The sequence below is a fragment of the Procambarus clarkii genome, chromosome 9 (assembly GCF_040958095.1).
Source record: "Procambarus clarkii isolate CNS0578487 chromosome 9, FALCON_Pclarkii_2.0, whole genome shotgun sequence".
NCBI lineage: Eukaryota > Metazoa > Arthropoda > Malacostraca > Decapoda > Cambaridae > Procambarus > Procambarus clarkii.
In genome coordinates this window covers 15,444,222-15,469,188 of record NC_091158.1, presented here as the reverse complement: position 1 = coordinate 15,469,188, position 24,967 = coordinate 15,444,222, and the positions used below count along the sequence as shown (strand labels likewise).

The 24,967-nt window shown below is 38.7% G+C and overlaps 1 protein-coding gene across 1 annotated transcript in view; it reads right to left on the bottom strand.

Moving 5' to 3' along the window:
• The window catches only part of Dscam1 (Down syndrome cell adhesion molecule 1), a 659,150-nt gene that overhangs the window by 20,290 nt on the left and 613,893 nt on the right, over positions 1-24,967 (bottom strand). The window contains exons 35-39 of the mRNA XM_069321167.1: positions 24,341-24,400; positions 23,281-23,485; positions 14,977-15,048; positions 13,551-13,748; positions 3,947-3,973 (exon numbers count right to left, since the gene is read on the bottom strand). Of these exons, the coding sequence (XP_069177268.1) occupies positions 3,947-3,973; positions 13,551-13,748; positions 14,977-15,048; positions 23,281-23,485; positions 24,341-24,400 (562 nt within the window). The remainder of the gene's footprint in view (positions 1-3,946; positions 3,974-13,550; positions 13,749-14,976; positions 15,049-23,280; positions 23,486-24,340; positions 24,401-24,967) is intronic.

Sequence of the window (24,967 nt, the reverse complement as noted above, 5' to 3'; positions counted from 1 at the left end):
GATCACAATATTAGCATGCAGTTTTGAAAAAACCTACCTATATGGGCTGCATATACCTACAACATCCTCGACTTCCTATTGCTAAAAATCATGCTGTCTACAAGTTGACCCCATGCACACCACACTTGGTTAAGGCCCATACCCCAATTTTAAGACAAATACCCATATTAAATCTGAGATAACATGTAATTTATACATGTAAGTTTAGAAGATCTAAATACAACACAGATTTCTCCAAATGATAATTTTTCATAATTATTTAAAAATTGCCCTACAGGAAAGGTAATTAAATATCTAAACTATAAAACACTACTTGGTACTGATCCACAGATCTATATCCTTTAGCCATCACAATCAGGGAGGCAACATAGTAATAAATAGTGGTATGGAAATTTCTTTGAAAATACTGTACACAGCTTCATAGACGGAAAATGACTTAAGTGCAGAAATAAGAAAACAATATGCTGTAAAGAAACTATTTATAAAAAAAAAAAAAAGGCAATACTTTTCTAAAGTAATTATAAAAATAAAGGCCTCATTTTGCAACATGGGTAAATACTATTCAAAATGTATTTTCGAATTAAAGTAAAAAACTAAGTTTTTTACTTTAGCCCGTTTTAAAAAATCAAACGAGCTTTGGATATATTGGTATGTGTGAATATATAAAAATTACAATTAAACAAAAGCAATAATGACAGGCAAGGCTATTATTAGTTTGTCAGAAATTACAAGATAAATTCAAAAGAATAGGATATAGAATAAACAAATAAACAAATAAATATAAACAAATAAAATTTGTGTGCCAAGGTACGGGTATGATGTTTATGGAATGAATTTTTGTTGCGTGTATGAACACTAAATTTATACGTGTAATATTGATGATTATACCTAGCAATTGATAGATAAGATAAGTGAGAGATTACAGTAAAATCACTAAGAAAATGCTATAGGAAAAGCACTGTCATGGATCATCAATAATGTAAAGGAAGTAAGACTTCTAGTGCAGTACTGACTCAATTCTAAGGAAGTGCTGCAGAGGCCAAAGTCAAGTTTACTCTTGAACATGGTTTTCAGATTTGCATTTCTTTGATATTTAGCTTTAAAACAAACATAAATACCCAAACCTAGAAAAAAGATAAAAACAAAAAATAAAAAATATATATATAGTTTGTTTCCAATTAATAAATGAAAAACAAATAACGGCAAATTTTACGGCGTCAGCTTTTCATGGCTTTGTAAACCTCAAGGTATATATTTTTTTTATACAGTTAAGTACATTTAAAGCAAATTTTGATTAACTAAAATCTTCAATATGCTGCATACTGCATTGGTAGTGTTGCCCTTAAAACTGTCCTTATACAACTTTTTTTAACTTGAAACACAAATATAGCAAAACCGCTAAACTTTTAAGTAAAATGGGCCCTAATATCTAGCAACAATGGTGATCCTCCTCCCACTGTAATATAACTATTTTGCCCTGGCAAGGAAATATAAATATGTTTTATCACAATTAATATTTATGGAGCTTTTTATAAAATCCTGTAAAACATTAAAAAAAATTAAGGGTTGAGTGAAATGAAACGCTTCTTTCTGAGCCAATCCCTTGGATTCTTCTAGACTCAGAACTCACATGATCCTCACAGGACTCTTTATCACCCTCCATGCTCTTATCAATCTGATACATATCTTTGTGAGTAGTTTACTCAAATAATATGAGGGAATAGAGACAGAGGCAAGTAACCCAAGCCACCACTAAAGGACAAGCTCACTGTGAGGTAAAAGAAAGAGCAATTATTGGAAACACATGGCATTTCAATTATTGCTTTGTCACTTATGAGTTGGTACACAAATGTTATCTCCACTGTCATCAGGTGACAACACCCATTACAGCAACAGTGTTGACAGACCTGACAATCCTCACTTTAAACTTAGGCCACCCAAGCAATCATGGGAGAAACAGGACAAAAAGTTATGGGAACTGAGGCATTGGATTAAAAAGTGAGTTATATTTAATTTCTCTCCCAATTTTTGAGCCAAGTCCTCTTGGATGCTCCCCAATGAACGCTCCCCAAGTCAACTCACCATAGCATGCAAGACAACCAGGACCTTATACAAAGAAAACAAGTGATAGAAATGGTGGGGGGATGATGTGTATGGCATATACCTAATTCTCAATTTCCAGGTTTTTATGTTCAATTTCTGTAGTAATGGAGACATTTAATAATCATGTTATGTCAAATTTCCACAAATTAAAATGACCTGTTTATTTGCTATATGTGATCCCTGAACATAAATCCTGGATATAGTCCTATCATATACAGTACCTAGTTCCTAAAACTAACATATATCTAGTTCCCAAACCCATTTCTATCACTGAACAACAACATAGGGGTTTGTAAATAAATAGACCACCACCATCCAGGGTTGCAGATAAGTAGCATGAACACCTAGAGTGTAGGAGGGCAAAAGTTGACAACATCTGGACACATAGCCCAACAACATCTGGCCACACAGTCCAACATCATCTGGCCACACATCCCAACAACATCTGCTTACACAGCCTGGCAACATTCAGAAAATCTAGCACTAGGGCCAGAAAATATATTCTTAGGGCAGAGCCACAGCACAACACCAGGAAACAAGCCTAACAGGAAAAAAACAGAAATGGAAACACCAACTTGTGAGGCAAATTTAAGAAAGAAACTGGACCCAGCATGGAATGGGAAACCCCAGGGGCTGCACCAAGCCACAACTTACCCCAGAAATCCTGAGCCAAAGTAGCAAGTACTTTAAAATGCCCCTGATTGTGTTGTGCAGTTTACAAGTATTGGCCAAGAATATCCCTTATTGTGTTGTGCAGTGGAAGGATTAAAGGATTTTTTGCACTGAACAATAGTTTACAACTAGATCTGGTCAGCTGCTAACATGGTTACCTCCTGACAGTGATTTAGGCAAACAATCCTCGCTGAAACGAACATTTGTTTGTTCCCTGAAAATTTTGCACCAAACACCAGACAACAAACTGTCTGGACCACTTAGCTATTTGTTAGAGTGAAGACCCTAGAGTGAAGACAGAGTAGAGAGTGAGTGAGTGAGTGTGTGTGTGTGTGTGTGCATGAACAGAACATGGACAGATCAGGAGTCAAGCACATAGTTCCATAGCTAAATTTACCATCAACTTCTGTACAATTAATTTTTTTTAAATTGCAGAGAACAGGTATTTAACCTGATGAACTGGTTAAAATAACAATGTTGTGTTGTGTTGTGTGTGGATGTTGTGTGACATTGTTTCAAAACTTTTTGTACAACCTCAAAAACTTAAGATTCCATGATACAAACTATATCCAATCTGAATAAGAGTATGAAAGACTTCCTGACATCTTCATACATCTATAAGGCAGAACAAAAATGAACTTGTGCAGTTCAATGAGTGATGTATTCTTTGGATGGATTATAGAAGTTATGCCATTTAGTATAACTCCTATCACCCATCCCCACAAAACACTATCCAGTCTCCAGATAATGGAGATAATGTGTTTTAATATGGTATGCCCATAAACTTCTCTTCAAAACTAGAATAATAAATATATACAAAATATGCTAAACACATGTAATAACAATGCAAGCAGCTTTGTGAAACTCGGGTCTAACTATAAATATTTCAAAACTGTCTTGTACATCATAGTTGTACAACTAAAATGAAAAAATTGTGGGAGATCTCCAAGAAGTATTCCCACTAAAAATAAATTCCAACAAACTTTGAAAACTTCACATCACATATTTGAAAAATAACAAAATGGCTCTATTACTAAAGGCAATGCAATACATTGCTTGTCAAACAGCAAAGGTATTCAAGCAAAGAAATGGGATGGCTAGAGTGTGGCTTGGAACACTCACTGACACACACCATTGCAAAACTTTAATTATACTGTTTTACCAGACATACCTGGATTGGCTTGTACACTATGCTTTTCTGTGGAAATATTAGTTGACTTAGAACTTAAAATTTTATTGAAATATTATACTCTATATAAAATATATATATATATATATATATATATATATATATATATATATATATATATATATATATATATATATATATATATATATATATATATATATATATATATAAAAGAAAAGCCACAACTATAGAAGGCTAACAGTGGAAGACTTTCATCCTGGTGACAGGATCTCTCTCCATCTGAAAAGGATTTGTTGTCAGGATGATAGTCCTCCACCATTAGTTTTCTACAAATGCTTTTTTTCCTTATACATTTTTCATTAGTGCATAATGCATAATATATTATATATATATATATATATATATATATATATATATATATATATATATATATATATATATATATATATATATATATATATATATTTATATATATATATATATGTATATATATATATATTTATATATATATATATATATATATATATTTATATATATATATATATATATATATATACATACTGTATATATATATATATAATATAATATATATATATATACATACTGTATATATATATATATATATAATATATATATATATATATATATATATATATATATATATATATATATATATATATATATATATATATATATATATATATATATATATACAGTATATATATTCAGCAAAATCACAGAACACATAACCTTGGATTGCAAAAATAATAACTATTTTCCATTTTCACAGTTGGTTAGTCTTGCACATTATTTTATATGTATATACTGTACAGACAGCCATGTGCTTTATGTATGCCTTTTTTCCAAAAATTTCAGTTTCCTGATTTGGTTTTGTGCAGATAAAAAAGTTCAAATAACTGGTGGGGTAGGCAGTATGAATAAAAATGTACAATAAAGATGGAACTAGTTTGCCCAGTGACCGTACACAGCCCCACTTGAGCAGTGTTCATACATTAATGGATGGCTCAGAAGCTTAAAACTCTGGCTTGGCATTAGGTACATAAGAGTACATGGTGAAAGGCAGTCGGCTGAGGTTATTTCATCACAATTAATCTCCACTTCAGTCAACCCAACACTATCAGCATCCACCACCACCTTTTCTACCTAAATAACAATGCTCCATCAACGATAATCTTCAAGTTAACAAGCAGAGAACTTCTCATATTAGTGAATACAAACAAAATACAGTGGCACCTCAATTAACGAGTTTAATCCGTTCTGGCACCGACCTCGTTATGTGGAAAACTCGTCTTAAGAAACAAATTTCCCCATTTAAAATAAAGGAAATAAATTTAATCCGTTCTACTCCCCAAAACATCCATACTTGTATGACATTTTATAATGTAAAATATAATACTGCACACATGTAATTATAAATGTTTTGTTGTACTGTTTTCATGTTTACTTTACCTTATGAAGAGTCGTTGCTGGCTTGAGGGAGACGATGGGGAGGTGGGAAGGAGGAGATGGGTTTTGGTGTGGAAGGAGAATCCACCTCTGAGTCAGGTGGGCTCTCTCTTCTTGGGAATTTCACCCCACTGGGACCGGGTTGTGGTTCACTATCACTGGCTCTTCTTTTCTCTACTTTTGCAAAGAATGTATCTATTGACAATTGCTTTTGTCTTTGTTTTAGGATGTTCCTAAAATGAGACAGCAAATTGTCATTAAACATCTTCACACACCGGGTTGTCACTGCTTTATCAGGGCAGCTTTTCCAAGAATGCGGTCACCTTTCCAAACACTCCCAACACTTCCCTATCTCACTGGAAGAGGCAGCATCCTCCCTTACCTCCTCATCCCCTTACTAATGGTGCAAATTGTTGATGAGGACCTGCCATACTCCCTTGTGAGATCAGTCACACAGACACCACGCTCGTGCTTTGCTATAATTTCCTTCTTCACATCCACAGAAATTGTCTTTCTTCCTCTTGACAACACTATCTTTAGCAAACAGCTTCTTTGGCGACATCGTGCTTTACAAATTGTAGTCACAAAACTATAAAAACCAAAGAAAAGCACAAATAAATGCAGAGGGATGCTTGTTGTGCGCAATACAACAACAACACTTGCGTCGGAGGCGTCCGAGAATTTGCAAGAACCCACGAGATGCTACGAAGCACCATGTAGTTTTGCTCGTTAATAGAGGTGAAGCTCGTCAATAGAGACAAATTTGCTGCGAGTGGCTTGCTCGTTACTCGAAATGCTCAGAGACAGGGCTGCTCGTTAATTGAGGTGCCACTGTACTGTCGAATTCATGCAACAAAATTTTCAATTATTTTGCCCTAGCTTTTCAGGTTGATGAACCACTTATCCAAACACAACAGGTTATTCGTTCAGTCTCAGTCCCGAGGAGTTTGGAAAGCACATGGCTGTTTGTATAAGTATATGTACATATCCATGGCTTGCTAAATTTGCTGTACTTGACATTATACCTTAAATGACTTTTGATCTTTTCACAAATAAAGGTTACTTTTTTACTATTATTTAAACTCCATGGAAGTATGTTCTGTAAATTATGAAATTAGCATTAATGTATCACAAACAGTACTACCTAAAACATTTCTTTACCCAAGTTAAGATATGGTTTATGTATAACAGATTATGCAAAAGTAGGTAAGGTTTGAGGAGGCTAGTATTAGTGTAAATTTAAAAGTTTCACATCAGATTTATTTATTTAAATACACTAATTATAATGAATCTTAGTGTCTGATGTACATTTTTGTATGAAATTAGTACCATTTGTAAAAAAAAAAAAAAGCATTGAATGTAATGAAATGCCATTTTCTGGGCAAGCCCCAGAGGCTTCCTGGTACAAACCCCACATGGTAAGAAAAGTACAAAGAAAACCCGAACTGAGAGGCAGAACTCCCTCCAATCCCAAGGAAACAAACAAACGTCACACTCCACTGCTGCACCGCTTACTCACACAGCCCTCCTCTCCCCAAGAGGGGGAGGGGGGAAGCCCCGAACCTCCCCGCGCCAGTTACCCAGCACCCCAGTTCGGAAGCTGAACATCAAACAACGCGAAAAACCACCAACCAGAAGGAGGGAGGGAGGGTTGCAGGGGAGCCTCTGGGGCTCACCCAGAAAAGGGCATTTCATTACACTTAATACTGGTTTTCTGTGGGGAGTCCCTTCGGCTCCCAGGAGCTACAAAACTGAAGATAAGGAAAAGAGGAACTTACCCAAGAGGCGGCTGCCCCACACTCCTCAACATGAAGTCGAGACAACTGGCTGCAACCTGCGACCCAAAACAACACAGGAACGCCCAAGAGCAGGAACGTTAACCAAATAATGGGTGGCCAGGACCTTGTTGAACCTCCAAAATTTCTGCACCCGAATATTAGCCCAGGACATGTTGCCAAACACAGCAGCCAATGTAGCAAACTTCCTAACATTATGGGCATGAGGATAGACTGCAGGCTGGCTAGACTTAATAACCCTGTGGATGACCTGGGAGACCCGAGCCATGGAAAAGGGAAAGAGGGAAATCGAATCAACCCAAAGCACTTCCCCAGCCACCAAAGCCGAAGCGTGCAGATAACCAACCCGTCCTCTTAAAAATAACATCACTTTTCACTCGTATGCGCGCTATGGCCAAATTTGGACGTAATTTGAAATGAAATCGACTCACAAAAGTGACGTTCTGTTCCGTTTTCTATTTGAGTCGTCCCGCCTACGCGGAGAGGTTATAAGAGGACACTTTAAAATAACGTTTTTCATACCGTTTTGAAACTTTATGAGAATTTCCTGCCCACCTAACCTATCAGAGGACCCTTAACTTACTGTTGTTGAAAAAAAAAATCACAAATTTATTTTTATTTTTTTTTTCATTTTCAAATTACTGTACAGTACGTCCAAATTTGGCCATACGGGCAAACGGCCAAAAGCGACATTCTTTTTAAGAGGACAGGTTGCAGATAACAGCGAACAGCTGCAACTGGACACAACACATGATGCACCCCCCGGCCTGACCAACCAAGCATCAATGACCCAAGGACCCCCCCCGGAAAGAAGCGGTCTCGTTCTTCACCAGAAAAGAAGAAGGCTGCAACCTAACAAACCGACCACCAGGAACGAAAAAGCATAAACCCCTGTGCCAGAGGAGAGCATGAAGCTCACCGACCTGACCCACAGAGGCCAACATCAAGAGAAACAGAACCTTGGAAAAACAATCTTGAACCGAAGGGGCCACCATAATCTGAGGAGAGGAAAGATAGGAGAGCACACTGTCCAAGGGCCAGGAAAACTCAGGTGGCGTATGAACAGGCCGAAGGTGAAACAAAGCACGAGAAAGCTTATGGAACAGGGCCGAAGAGACAGCCACCCTGAACGCAAGCTGGAACGACTCCACTAGTGACGCACGATGCGTCACTAGTGGATACAAACGGTGATAAACCCGTGTCAAAAAGACCAGATGTGAACAGAGGAGGAGGAGGAGACCACACCAGTCGTGTAATGGACCAGTCTGACCTGCTGGAAGAGACAGAGCTAAGGAAAACGTCCCGGGTTCACACACCAAGCAAGCAGCGCCTGGAACCAAGACTGGGCTGGCCACCAAGTGGCCACAAGGACTATTCTGCCATGGTAGGACCCCAACCGAGCCATAAACTGAAGCAACAGCTGGACCGGGGAAAAGAGGTACAGGTAACCCCACATCAACCAGTCCTGCAAAAAGGCATCCACAGCAACAGCTTCGCAGTCGGGTAAGGGTGCCACATAAATCGTAAAATGCCAAAACCACGCCGAAATGAAGAGGTCTACGTCCAGGAGTTTGGGAGTCTAGCAGAGCCAATGGAAGGAGTCGGCATTGACCGGCCATTCCTTGGACAGGGAAATGAACCTAGACAGGCCGTACACCAGGACACTGGACACTCTCTGGATATGAACCGCATGGAGAGCCAAATCCCAAGAAGCCAGCAGACGAGCCACTTGAAGCGACCAGTCCCAAAGAGGCAATGACCAAAGAGAACCCCCACGATTCTGGCAATGAACCACTGGTGAACAGTTTGAATGGAGCCAGATAGTCGAACCTCGAGCGACCCGAAACCTCTGAAGCGACAGCCAAACTGCCGCGAACGCCCGTACCATGCTGTGACCCCTACGAAAGGGTGGACCCCATCACCCCGGGTCAGCCCGGTGAACTGGTCACAAAGCCCTGGCCGAAAGATGACACATTCGTGAATGCATCGAGTGAAGGCTCAGGTAGGCGCCATGACACTGAATCCTGAAAACCCTGAAGAGGAAGCCGGTGACGCAGCAACCGATGCAAGGCCCCTGGAGTACAAACCCAGTGATTGCAAGAGAAGCGAAGGGGGGTATTCCCGAAGGAACCAGAACAGATGCCGAAGCCAAAACCAACCCAGCAGGCAGACCAGCACGGCGAATTTCAAACGCCTGCACAACTGCTCGAGCAACAGCCGAGTGACCCGGAACACCCCAGAAACAGCTGAAGGCAAGATTGTAGCCTCAGCAAAGCCTCCAGAAGGAGAGACATGGAAGCGGTCTGAGAGTCCCAAATAAGACCCAGCAAGGTCTGAACCTGCAACAGAACCAAATAGGACTTCCTCCAGTTCACCAGGAACCCAAATCCGGCAAGCTGGGAAAGAACCACACTCCTGGTGAGCAGTCAAGTGGACCGGCTGGGAGCCCACACTAGCCAGTCGTCGAGGTAGGCCAACGGAACGTATGCCATGCCCCCAACGAAAAGATGGGACAGTTTACCAACCAGGGTGACTTCGGAACCTCGTAATGCACCCAGTAAGGAAAGGAAGAAATGAACTCAAAAGAGGCAGGATCCATTATTGCAGAGTAATCCGGGTCACACAAGAGGTAAGCTGCAATGACCTCCCGTGCCTCACGAGGCAGGATGTAAGAGGCCGAAAACTTCCAGAAAGAAAAGACTGAAGTTTCCAATGGAACCCGGGGAGGGGTTGATGCCATATCAAACTCGTACAGGGAGGGGATGATAAGAAAACCTCACCGCCTGCACAACAAGCCCCGCTCAGAGGGTACCAAAACCCAAGTGGGGTCAAACAGGTCCCAACCCCCCACCCCCCCTATATCATCCCCCTCGAGGCATCCGGGTGAGCAACCAACTTAGCATGCTGCAGCAACCTATAATGTGCATGCAACACCGAAGCTGCCTGCACCCGAATATCAAGATCAGTGGATTGGGTGAACTGGAGTATAAACAAGGAACACCACTCTCAGGACTTCGTGGCAAAGATGTCACCGACCCAACAGGCAGCATGACGGAGGCACAACACTGTTACCCTGAGACAAAGGGACAGAGCAACCCTCAAACACGCACGAAGCGAGATGGGACCCAGGGAATGTATCCATCGGACCACTAAGCCAATGTGGGTTCCCAGGGCCCTTAGATGCTCTGCTAAGGGAAGCCCGGGCAAGGGACTGTTAACCGACACCCCAAACTACCAAGCAAACTACTAATAGCTGAACCCCTGGGATGTGTACACTAACGGGAACCAAGTGGGAGGACCACCAAATATATACAAGGGGGACCAGCACCAAGGGACAGACCTTCCACCAGGCAGGAAACAAAATGTAAAAGTAAAGCCCCGCAAGAAGACAATGACCCAGGCGGAATAGAGCTGGCCACTATAATCTGGTGAAAACTAGCTGCACAGACCCTTGCAGTACAGTGACAAAACCATATACGTACCAGTGATGGTTATGTACCAAATACGGTTTATACCTGTGACGAAACTACCTCCTACCCCAGAGACAAACAGTGGTGCATGAAACACCGCAGCTGACTCCAAGGGCGGGCAATCACCAAGCAGTAAAACACCCCACAGAAGCAGACCCCAAGCAACTTGTGGAAGATAACCCAAAGCCACAAGGGCAGTACTTGCAAGGCACCTCGGGAAGGGAACCCTAGGCGCATGCAGCCCGAGTACTCGTGAAAATTACTCCTGGCTCGCACACCACAAGGCACAGCACTGGAAAATGTCTGGAACCAGAGTCGCACGACCATCAGGTCTCACTTCAGCCACAGAACTGGGGGTCTGGAGCTCCCCTTTGCCCTCCCAGGAAGGGGGGAGCTGCACAGACAGCGGCGCAGTGACGGTTGTAACGTAATGCTTGTTTGCTCGTTTTTTGTTTGGAGGAGTTCTGTCCAACAGTTCGGCTTTCAGTAGCAGTTTGTAACCAGATAGGGTTTGTTTTTGGGCGCCTACCTTTCTGGGTGACTGACCCAGTCGATAGCAGACATAGAATGCTTCCAATCACATGAGGGTTTCTATAGGCCATTGCTCCTTGTGCCTCTCTGAGGAGGCCAGGTTCTGGCGCGTGGTCCACGGTAGGCCTAAGAACTTCATTCGCTTGAGTAATGCAAGTGTCTAATGCATTCATATCAGCCCAGATAGCTCTGGGGAGCTGAAGGAGCTTTCCCCCAGAAATTCCACTTTCTCTATTTTGTCAATTCCTGTTACTATTTTGTACATATTGATCATATCACGTCTTTTCCCTCTATCTTCTAGTTTTGGCATATTTACCACTTCTAGCCTCTTCTCATAGCTCTTATTTTTTAGTTCTGGAAGTCATTTAGTAGTACTGTATATCTTTGCATCCTTTCCAGTTTATTGGTATGGTTTTTGAGATATGGCCACGATACAACTGCTGCATATTACAATTTTGGTCTAACAAATGTTGTAAACAATTTATTTAATATTTCACCATCCAAATATTTAAAAGCAACTCTTTGCCAGAGTTCTTCAAAGTCTTTTTATAATTTATAGGAAGTATACGGCTTATTTTCTACTATTCCACATTCCATAACATGCCAATTTATTCACACTCAAGTCCAACTGCCAAGTTTGTTCATTCACTTAATTTGTCCAGGTCATCTTGCAGGGAATGACAGTCATATAAGTATCTTATTTTCCTTAACAGACTAACATCAGCAAACATGTTCAGATAATGGTGTATCCACTCTGGTAGATCATTTTTGTAGACAATGAACATTACTGGTGTTATAACTAATCCTTGTGGTACTTTGCTAGTAAGATTTTTCCTGCCTGATACATTGCCTCCAGTGTGTTCCAGTTTCCAGAACAACCTCTTATATGGGACTCTGTCAGAATCCTTTTTTTTAAGTTAAGATCAATGCTAATCATCTATTTCCTCTGAGTCTATGGCTCTATCATAAACTCCAAATACTGTAGATTTGTTACACAGTATCTTCTCATTTGAAAACCAAACTACCTGTCTCATTATATCTTTTATTTTCCGGGTATTCTACCAATTTGATTTTAATTATTTTTCGTGTGATTTGACTATTATGCTTGTCAATGACAAAGAAGTTCAGATCTTCTTTCTATACTATAGATTAGGTCTATAGTTTAGAGGGTCTTCTTTCTATACTTCTATACTTCTTTCTAAACTATAGATTAGGTCTATAGTTTAGAGGGTCTTCTTTGTTACTATTTTTGTAGATTGGAGGTATGTTTGCCTTTTTCCATGTATCTGCTAGGTTCCCCAAGGTTACATTCCATTTGGCCTAATTGCTTTGTTTCTGTCTAGCTCCTTGAGCAGTTTCTCTACCTCAGCTCTAGACCCTTGAAGGTTCTATACTCTATATTGTGCTCTGGATTTCAAATTATGTCCAATTCTCTGAAAACCACATTGTGCACAAACACACACACACTGGAACTTTTCATTCATTTTTTCACACATTTTATTTTCAGTCAGTGTATGTGTGTTTCCCATTCTTAATGTATATTATTACCTAGGTATAGTTACAGGACGAGCTACACTTATGGTGTCTTGTCTTCCCAGCACTCTTTCTCATATAACGCTTTGAAACTGACGGTTTTGGTTTCCACCACCTTCTCACTTAACTTGTTCCAACCATCTACCACTCTGTGAAAGTAAATTTTCTTATATTTCTTCTACAGCTTTGTTTAGTTAGCTTAAATCTATGACCTCTTGTTCTTGAAGTTCCAGGCCTCAGGAATTGTTGCTTATCAATTTTGTCAATTTCTGTTACTATTTTGTACCTAGTGATCACATTGCCTCTTTTTCTTCTATCTTCTAGTTTTAGCATATTTAATGCCTCTAACCTGTCCTTGTAGTTCGTCTTTCAGTTCCAAGAGCCATTTAGTTGGATGTTTTTGCACCTTTTCCAGTTTGTTGATGTGCATATTAAGATATATTTGCATGTGTGTGTGTATGTGTACTCACCTAGTAAGGTGAGTACACATACACACACACACACATTGATTGCCCTAGTGATTGATGGTTGAGAGGCAGGACCAAAGAGCCAGAGCTCAACCTCTGCAAGCACAATTAGGTGAGTACAATTAGGTGAGTACACACACACAATTATATCTTAATTAACACATGTGTGTGTGTTTATGTGTGTGTGAGTGTGTATGTGTGTGTGTGTGTTTTATTTACTTTGATGCTAGAATGTGAAACTTGCAAAATTAAAATTTTAACTCAAAATATTTTTATTTAATTATATATTCTTACCATCCTTGTTACTCATGTCATAATATGACTGAAATCTGTTTAAAAATCTTAAAACTATTTTACAAACCTCCGTAGTTACGCTGGACAAGATCATGATCACACTCAGCCTCTGAGAACTGATTGGAGGCTGTAGAATTGTTTGAGTCATTCAACGAGGAACCAAGACCAGAGGAGTCAAGTGGAAGATCTCCATTACGTGGGGGAGGGGGAGGAGGAGGCTCCGGTGATCCATGGCCTGCACTTCCGGAGGTACTCCCACGGTTCACTGAAACATTAATGAAGAATTAAGCCCTACTATTTAGTATTCCATTAAATACTGTGTATTTTGCTATTTCACATATGACATTATAAAAATACCCTTTAGTTTAACAATATTACAATTTTTTTTTTAAGTTTAAAGCTAAAATGTAAGCTACTTGTTACTTATGCAAGATTTTTTTTATAAAATAACTTTTAGTACTCATCTACTAATAATGTGCATTCAATACAATGGTGTGCAAAGCTCTGTTCATGCAATAATATGTCTGAATACAGTATTTAGAAACCACAACTATATACATTATTTTCTTTATTTTGCAAAATTCCCTGGTAGCTCCTTCACCATTCATCATTCTCCAAATTCAAAAAGCTTTCACTTTTCACTTCAAAAGTAAACAATGCACATTTCCACCTACACTTTATCAATTATACTCCACTTGCTATAATTCGCCAACTAGAGCTTTACCAGTTGCATACAGTATTTCTCCATAATATCTACAGTATTTCCTTCTTTCTAATTCTTATCAAGAAAAACTCTTCTAACCCCTGTATGAAAAGTGTTTTAAATTGAAAGATAATAAAATCAATTTATTTTTACAGTTTAAGGCCATGACATACATGCAGGGCAGTATTTTAATTGTACCTATATGTCAGTTAGTGAGTATGAACTGTCCCAATTATTCTAAATTATAAAATTTTATTTTTTTTTATCTAATATTCAGTTGCACTAGTAAGTGAAACTTTACAAGCTTCATTTTATGACTTCTTAAATTATTTGGATTAGTTTTCAAACCCTGCACAACATCTGAAAAGTGTAGGGATTCAGTTCATTGAATAATATCGCCAGCTAAGTAAATCCGCGTCAATCCCTACTACATGAATGTCAAAGCTTTTATCAGACTGATCTAGCTTGACTGGAGCACGTGCATTATCTCTACTGAACTCGGTTTTACATAATTTCTTGATATACTGTACAGGCCACCCTCATGATATTTCATGTAGTTACAAATTCTTACACACTATTCACTCTCAAGAATTCTTTAAAAAGCAGGAATAAAACTTTTATGTCTGCCATTCTCCCATTTCACAAGACTCATACACAGATTCTTTGCTTTATCTCCATATTTTCCACTACTGCTGAATTAGTTCTAATGACATTGCAGAACACAAACACAATTTAAATATTTATTTTTTATGAGTGTTAATGAGCGTATATATGAATCTGTATAACTTACTTAAGAACTTATGTGCATAACCCTTAGACCAAAAGTGACCAGAGGTTGCAGCTCCAGGAAGGGGACCACCATCTGGGTGGATCCAACCATCATTATGTCATTTTATTGTCCCTCTCATGATAATTAATTATATATATATATATATATATATATATATATATATATATATATATATATATATATATATATATATATATATATATATATATATATCTTATATATAATTAATATATATATATCAACTATCATTATGTCATTTTATTGTCCCTCTCATGATAATTATATATATATATATATATATATATATATATATATATATATATATATATATATATATATATATAAATATATATAATATATATATATATATATATATATATATATATATATATATATATATATATATATATATATATATATATATATATATATATGTATACGTGTGTGTGTGTGTAAATCACAAAAAATAAACACTTGATTAAGAATGTGACAGTGTCAGACCAAGGAGTTTCAATTCTTTCTCATTAAGGAAGAATTGAAACAGGAATTTCCTTAAGTACTTTCGTATATTAATACATCTTCAAAAGGAGTCAGACTCCTTCTGAAGATGTATTAATATACGAAAGTACTTAAGGAAATTCCTGTTTCAATTCTTCCTCCATGGTCTGACACTGTATATATATATATATATATATATATATATATATATATATATATATAAACTGTACTGTATATATAATACAGTATAGAAGGAGACAATATCCATGAGCAATTTTTGTATGTTTAACATACTATCAAATAACAAATACATTTCTTGATAATGTATTGAATAACATACAGAGAAATGCTCAGAATTATTGTTTCACTTTTATTGTAAGTATTTACATGATGTAGGTAAAGAAATGGCACTTTAAGATGAAAGTTAAATCATTCTTAAGGTTCAAAAAATTCTAAATAACCAGCAAAAACTTATGAAGTTCAGTGTAGATCCATGTCCTTAATAACTAAGTTAAGAATGTAATTACCTTCTAAGTTATTTAAATGAATAACTGTTTAAATAGACACATATAATAAATTATTCATACTAGAACCTGTTCTAGGAATATTAAAATTGGATTCCAACAAATCTACAAAAACATCTTATCAGGCATTTCATCAGCTACAGGAGTTTATAATACTGTCTAATTTTAAATACCTATGAAATAGCTGCTAATTAAATCAATAAACTGTAAGATAAAAGCTTTGAGTCAATATGAGAAGAACCTTTCTTATAATATATATATATATATATATATATATATATATATATATATATATATATATATATATATATATATATATATATATATGTGTCGTACCTAGTAGCCAGAACGCACTTCTCGCCTACTATGCAGGGCCCGATTTGCCTAATAGGCCAAGTGATTTTCTTTATTTTCAATAAATTGTTTCCAATTAGTTTATTTGAATTATTATTATTATTATATTATATTAAGACCATAATTTATTGACTTAGTTGTTTTAATTTAGGTTAAGTTAAGATAGGTTAGGTTAGGTTAAGTAGGGTTGGTTAGGTTCGGTCATACATCTTTGTTAGATTAAACTCAAATTTAAACAAATTAACTTATACATCATGAAATGGACAGATTTATCATTTCATAAGAAAAAAATTAGAAAAAATATATAAATTCAGGAAAACTTGGCTTATTAGTAAAATTGGGCCTTGCATAGTAGGCCAAGTATGATGTTCTGACTACTAGGTACAACATATATATATATATATATATATATATATATATATATATATATATATATATATATATATATATATATATATATATGTCGTACCTAATAGCCAGAACGCACTTCTCAGCCAACTATGCATGGCCCAATTTGCCTAATAAGCCAAGTTTTAATGAATTAATGTTTTTTAGACTACCTAACCTACCTAACCTAACCTAACCTAACTTTTTCTGCTACCTAACCTAACCTAACCGATAGAGATAGGTTAGGTTAGGTTAGGTAGGGTTGGTTAGGTTCGGGCATATATCTACGTTAATTTTAACTCCAATAAAAAAAAATTGACCTCATACATAATGAAATGGGTAGGTTTATCATTTCATAAGAAAAAAATTAGAAAAAATATATTAATTCAGGAAAACTTGGCTTATTAGGCAAATCGGGCCTTGCATAGTAGGCTGAGAATTGCGTTCTGGCTATTAGGTACGACATATATATATATATATATATATATATATATATATATATATATATATATATATATATATATAATATATATATATATATATATATATATATATATATATATATATATATATATATATATATATATATATAAAACTGGAGTTTTCAGTTATATATATACATATATATGTTATGATAATCATCTGAATGATAAACAGAATTATGGCATTCAGATACTGGTGTCACAACAGCACTGACACAGCCCAGCATTCTCAACCCCAGATCAGGTCATTTTTTTCCTGATACAAACACAAAATCTTCAGGAGAGAATGCAGGAGAGAATGAAAGATAATGAGACTTGGATGCTTTTCATTACTATTTAAAATGGTATTGCACATCAAGGTGCTAAGAACTCGCCCCATCCTGTACAGCACGTTAACTGTGGAATATTTTCAGCATCTGAAACAGAACAGTGATTCTGATATGAAAGGTCTGTGATGGTATATTCTCATTTCCAAGACAATTTTTCCTGGCTGGTGTGTGGCCTGTACTTTTCTAAGTTGTCTACCTTTACCTCTCTGGCTCAGTACTCGTCTAGTTGTGCTTGTGGGGATTGTGCTTCGGCTCTTTAGTCCCGCCTCTCAACTGTCCGTCTACTGGTGTACAGCACCTGAGCTTATTGAGCTCTATCATATCTACATTTGTAATTATATATGGAGTCAGCCTCTACCACATCATTTCTTAATGCATTCCATTTATTAACTACTCTGACACTGAAAAATTTCTTTCTAATGTCTCTGTGGCCCCTTTGGGTACTCAGTTTCTGCCTGTCTACCCTTATGTGAGCACCACCCATGTTAAAGAATCTGTCCTTATCTACCCTGTCAATTCACCTAAGAATTTTATATGTGGTGATCATGTCTCCCCAAACTCTTCTGTCTTGCAGCGATATGAGATGCTATGCACATAGCCTTTCCTTGTAACTCATGCCTCTTAGTTCTGAACTAGTCTAGTGCCATACCTTTGAACCTTCTCCAGCTTTGTCTTGTGATTGACGAAGTATGGACTGCATGCTGGAGCCTCATTCTCTAAGACTGGTCTTACATATATGGTATACAAGGTTCTAAATGAAGTCTTACATAAGTTTCTAAAGAGTTCTGATGTTAGCCAGCCTTGCATATACCACTGATGATGTTTTTTTGATGTGGGCTTCAGGAGACAGAATTGGCATGAATGATATCAACTCCTAGAACTTTCTCTCCTACGACTTCGTTGTCCATTCAGTATTGTGTGTCTACCGTTTAGTCTATGTCAGTGTACACCTTCAAATGTACCCAAATGAGGCACTGCCTAGAGGATCACCTTTACCTTTATAGTAAGACTGGTGACCCATTTGTTGATATGGTCCTCAATTTGCCAAGGATATCTCGGTCAAGTAGGAAGGCTGTTCATGTAAGGCAGTTTTGATTGATTCTGGCCTTTTTGTTCATGTCTGCCACGCTACTGATCGACTGAACAGCAAACAAGACAAGTAATTTTTCCTTCCCAAATTAAAGGTGAGAACAGCAATTTTTCTTTCCACATAAGATATGGTTTGAGTTTTGGGTACTATTAGTTGCATTATCAAAATATAATAATGACTTGAGTTGCAGATTAAAAGGATGCTCATCAGGGGTTCCATGAGGTGGTAATTTACTATTGAAGACCATAATTTTAGTAATTATGCAAACACAGAATACATATAAAAAACCAGCGTTGAATGTAATGAAACGCCATTTTCTGGGTGAGCCCCGGAGGCTCCCTGGAGCTTATCGAGCTAATGTATGTTATATTAGACAGGGACAATAGCTATGGAGTTCAGACCTACCAGGGACCAGTGCCAGAACCTGGCCCCTTCAGAGAGGTTGCAGAGAGCAATGGCTCTGGAAAAAAAAAAAAACTGTGGTTGGGGTGTTCCATATCTGCCATCGACTGCGGTTAGGCACCCAGAAAGGTAGGCATAGCAAAACAAACCCCACATGGTAAGAAACTAACAACAAAAACCAGAGAGGTAGAACTCCCTACAATCCCAAGGAAACAAGCAAACAAGCAAACGTAACACATTACTGCTGCGCTGCTCGTCCAAGCAGCAGTAGTGTAGGCCCCCCAGACCTCACCACGCCGGCTGCATAGCACTCCAGTTTGGAAGCTAAGCTTCAACAAACGTGAAAAAGAGCTGACTGGTTGGAGGGAGGGTTGCCAGGGAGCCTCCGGGGCTCACCCAGAAAATGGGGTTTCATTACATTCAGCGCAGGTTATCTATAGGGAGCCCCTACCGCTCCCTGGAGCTTCATACCCAAAGAGAAGGAAAAGAAAGGGCTGACCCAGATGGCAGCCACCACAAACTATGCAACATGAAGTCGAGACAACAGGTTGCAACCTGCGACCCAAAGCAACACCAGAACGCCCAGGAGCAGACATGCTCATAAAATAGCGGGCGGCCAGGAACCTGTACGACCTCCAAATCCCTGTGCCTGAAATGAACCCAAGACATGTTACCAAACACGGCAGTGAAAACTGCAAATGTCCGAACGGCACAGGCGCGAGGATAGACCACAGGCTGGCTAGACTTAACCCTACGGTTGACCTGGGAGACCCGAGCCCTGGAACAGGAAATGAGGGGAAACCGGATCAACCCAAAGCACATCCCCAGCCACGACACGCAAGTAACGGCGAAGAGCCGCAGCCAGACACGACACATGACGCACTCCCGGTCGAACCAACCAAGCATCAATAACCCAAGGAGCCCTCCGGGAGGCAGCCATCTTGGCCTTTGCAGTGAAAAAGGCTGCAAATGTACAAACCTATAACTAGAACCAAAAGAGCAGAAACCCCTGCACCGGAGGAGAGCTGGAAGCTCCCGGACCCGACCCCCAGAGGCCAATGCCAACAAATATAGGATATTTGAAAAACATACTTGAACTGAAGGGGCTACTACAAACCAAGGAGAGGACTGATAAGAGAGCACCCTGACCAAGGACCAGGACAGCTCAGGCAGTGCATGAGCAAGTCGGAGGTGCAACAAAGCACGAGAAAGCGTACGGAACGAGGCGGACGTGATGTCCACCCCGAACGTAAGCTGGGGCGGCTCCGCCAGCGCCGCACTATACATGGCGACAGTAAGAAGCATCAATACTGGTCCGGAAAACCAACAAAGGACAAGGCAACCCGATGTGAAAGAGAAGACAACCTATAAAAAGCAAGAAAATGGGGAATAGACATGCCAGGAAACTTCATACTATCACCGAGACGAATCTCGCAGGTGGGACACCATCAACAAAGCCACCTGATCACCATAGAGATGATGATACACCCGCGTCAAAAGACCAGACACGAAGAGCTGAGGAGAAGGCCGAACTAGCCACGTACCAGATTGGTCCGACCTGCTGACAGAGGTGGAGCCTCTGGGTTCGGACACCGAACAGTACACAAACCGTACGCAAAAGTACACCGTCCCAAGAGGCAATAGGAATCGGTCGCCGCATAGGTAGCAGGTCACACAACACCTTGACGCCCTAACCAGCACAATACCAGTCCCAACCCAAGGCCAAACAAGGGCCCCAAGCCCCAGCTGGCCCCAAGGGAGAGGTAAATGCCGAGCAGCAAGAACCTCTATGGGATTGGTTCCCGAACGCTCCAGGGAAGATAACCCTGTCATTCAGGGGCAGTACTCACAGGGTGCTTAGGGAAGGAAGCCCCTAAGCGCATGCAGCCCCAGTACTGATGAAGAACACCTGGCCACCGCACAACACAAAAACACAGCAGTGAGCGCCACGAAGACAAACACCGCCTAGGAAACTGAGGCCAGAGAAGTGTCTGTCCCGGTTGACATTAGCTTACGAACTGGAGTGCTATGCAGCCGGTGCAGTGAGGTCCGAGGGCCCCTCCCTCTCCCTCTCCCTCTCAGGGAGGGGAGGGCTGCACAGACGAGCAGCGCGGTAGTAGTGTGATACATTTGCTTGGTTCCTTGGGATTGTAGGGAGTTCTACCTCTCTGTTCGGTTTTTGTTGTTAGTTTCTTATCATGTGGGATTCGTTTTGTTATGCCTACCTTTCTGGGTGCTTAACCCCGGTCAATGGCAGATAAGGAAAACCCCCAACCACAGGGTTTTTTCCAGGGCCATTGCTTCCTGCAACCTCTCTGAAGGGGCCAGGTTCTGGCGCTGGTCTCTGGTAGGTCTGAACTCCATAGCTAATGTCCCGGTCTAATATAACATCCATTAGCCTGATAATCTCCAGGGAGCCTTACGGGCTCCCCACAGAAAAATGTTTTTGGTGGTGATTTTGTGAGATAAGTTATATTTTGCAATTCTAAGTTACAAGAATCTTATTACACATTCTGCACGATCGATAGTTAGATATTACATATAACAAGCAGTGTACTCTTAAATGTGATCTTTCCAATGACCTTCCTTCTACCACCATAACAGGCAATGGGAATAAGCTCTTGACTAGGCTGCATATTGCCCACGCATGCTTGACTCATGAGCACTTAATGAAAAAATGTCCTGCTCCTTATTATCTGAACTGCATTGTCCTGAACCTCCTAGTAGAATGTACCGATTTTTAGGATGATTGTGATTCTTGCTTTGCCAATGTACCTGAGACACTTGTCCTTCGGTAAAATCTTTGGTGACTCCAATGCCTTTGACGTCGCTTGTCTCAGGTCATTTTGTTCTCGTACTGGCATCCTGATTGAATCTGAGGATCTTTTGACTATCCTGCAGCATAGATGGTGCTAAATAGTCATCCCAGCTTGGAGTCTTCTTCTGACAAGTCCTTACTTTAATACATAGTGTTGAAAAATGCTGAAAAAATTACTTTCAACATATGTGAGACTAAAGTGAAATATGCATTTGTGGTATGGTGCCCGTACCTTAACAAGCAACCAAAATAAATGGAAGAAAATTAATTAAAAAAAAAAAATAATATGCCTAAATTGAAAACAAAAAATGTAAAGATATAATAATCATTCACACATTTGTAAAAGAGTATTAGAAGAGTGAGAAGGAAAAGGTTGTGAAACCAGAATTAAATACAACAACAGGCAACAGTTGAAAATTATAAGAATAAAGTGTAGGGAAAATATCAGGACGTATTGTTTTCACTTAGTGTGGTTGACAAGTTGAATAAGCTCCACGAGAAGGGAGTGTAAATCACTGGAATTTTCAAAGTATTTATGATGAAGTTGATAAAAAACCAGCATTGAATGTAATGAAATGCCATTTTCTGGGCGAGTCCCGGAGGCTTCCCAGGGCTATCCATGGCTGATATGGATACCCTAGCTAGTTTGCATCAGTCAATGTGGGTGGAGTTCTAGGCCTTCCGGGGACCACAAGCCAGAACCTGGCCCCCTCACAGAGGCACGAGGAGCAATGGCCCATAGAAATGCACATGTGATTTGGAGCATTCTATATCAGCCATCGACCGGGGAGTTCTGTCCATTCGTTTGATGATTTTCGCTGTTAACCAGAACAGGGGTTTGTTTTGTGGAGCTTACCTTTCTGGGTGCCTGTCCCGGTCGATGGCAGATATAGAATGCTCCAAATCACATGTACATTCCTATGGGCCATTTCTCCTTGTGCCTCTGTGAGGGGGGCCAGGTTCTGGCCCGTGGTTCCCGGTAGGCCTAGAACTCTACCCACATCGACTGATGCAAAATAGTTAGGGTATCCATATCAGCCATGGATAGCTCGACGGAGCTGTAGGGGCTTTCCCCAGAAAAGAAAGACCAAGTTGAGAAAAGCTCTCTTCCTGTAACTACAAGTAAGTGCAGAATTCATAGCATCTGTTATTACATTAACTTATTTCATTTATATCATATAATGTTAAATGAATTTAACCTAATACTACCTCTCCCTCCTGATATTTAAACACACATTAACACACACACACACAAACAATGCATTTAATAAAAAATAATATCTGTTTATACCAGCCTATACCAGTACTGTATATATAAAATGCATGCATTCAAGAAGTAGTGTATAATGAATTCCAAGTGCTGTACTATAAAACACAGCTAAGTACATAAATCTGAACACCAGTTTACAAATGTGCTCACTTAAACGTTTAGCAGTTCCACTCTGTGACACGGAGTCAATAGCACGAGCGTAAGGTCCACCACCAGAATATGTAGACCCACCATACTGATCACTTTCTTCATCAGATCGAGCTGGATCGTCGTAAGTCGGGGAGAAGGTGGAGTTGCTCATGCGGGAGGCAGTCATATCTCCAGGAACAGTAGAGTAGTAGGTGCTGCTTGGGGGCTGTAAGTGGAAGCAAAAAACCTTGACAACCTACACCTTGTTAAGAAAACCTAAAATACTTCCCATCATTATTATTATTGTACTAAAAGAAAACAAGAAAACCCGCTTCCATAAAATGCTGAAAATGTGAGTAAACTTCTGAAATATAAAAACCTGCTGTTAATACTTCAATTCATCATTCACTCTTAAATATTGCACCATAATGCATTCTTGAAATCATAATTTTTGTGTGTGCTATTTTTGCTTCAAAAGCAAAAATTATATAATCACAGAAATATTATACCATTGCTTCTTACTATGTTAAGCAACTATGATTACTATGATTATTAGTAAAATCATACGCTTATAAAAACAAAGGAGCATGGCAGACTTCTCATGCATACTACTATAAATAATAATATTCTACAATTTAGTAAATGGGCTTATCAAGCAATTAACACAGTGTCAGTGAAAATCAACACTGAAAAAGTCCGCAATACAAAGACTATCATTAGTTACTCATGTCTGCTACACTGGGACACAAGTTTTCGAATGAAGATGCTCCACAACTTCCTGTTGATTAAATAATGCTTCATATCCAGTCACAAGAAGAAGAGTATGGTTTTCAGACATTGCAGCATGACTGACCATTATACTCCGTCCTTTTTTTTTTTAATTAGTGCAGAACCACTGCTTTTCCATATTGTTCTTGTAATAATTTTTGCTTGGATAACATAAAAGATGTAATATTAATTTATGACCAATCTTATGGCTAATATGGAAATATTTAAATGAATCCAATTAACAAAATACTTAAACTTTAGTGACCTAATATTTCCATGGGACGGAGTATACAAAACTGCAGATGACACTTACACCACCTGAGCCATACTCCCCAGCCACACACGAGTAGTAGTTGCCAGAACCGTGCCGAGGCTGCAAGCAAGAGACACGCAAAATTAGGAGAAGTGTTGTTGAAATCCTTATGCAGAAGAGAGGGGGCATCTTGGTAGTTTGAGCAAGATATAGGGGGCAGCATCAGGAGATGTTTTGTATGTATTAGTTACATTTGAAATATTTTGGTTATATTAATTAGCAGATTACTGGGATCTCTTACAGAGTATATAGAGATAGAAGTGAAAATCATATAATAAGTAACTCCAAGCAGATATTAATTGCAAAATAATTCCCTTAAAAGTAATTTAATCATAGAAATAAAAATAGTAAATTACCTATTAGCCACTACCATCTCCTGAATAATAATAAAGGCTTATTAGTTTCTTTAAGAGTTTAGAAATTATTAGTTATCACACTTGTATTTTATTGGTATAATATAAAATGTTTATCTTCAAGACTGAATAGTTTTTGTACTTAGAGAAAAAATTAATAATAATGTATATAAACATAATCCTAAATATAAACAGACATACAAACAGAAACAGACACAAGTAGAGTAAATAATTGGTAATAAAATTAGTGTTGAAAAAGTCATAAAATGAAAAT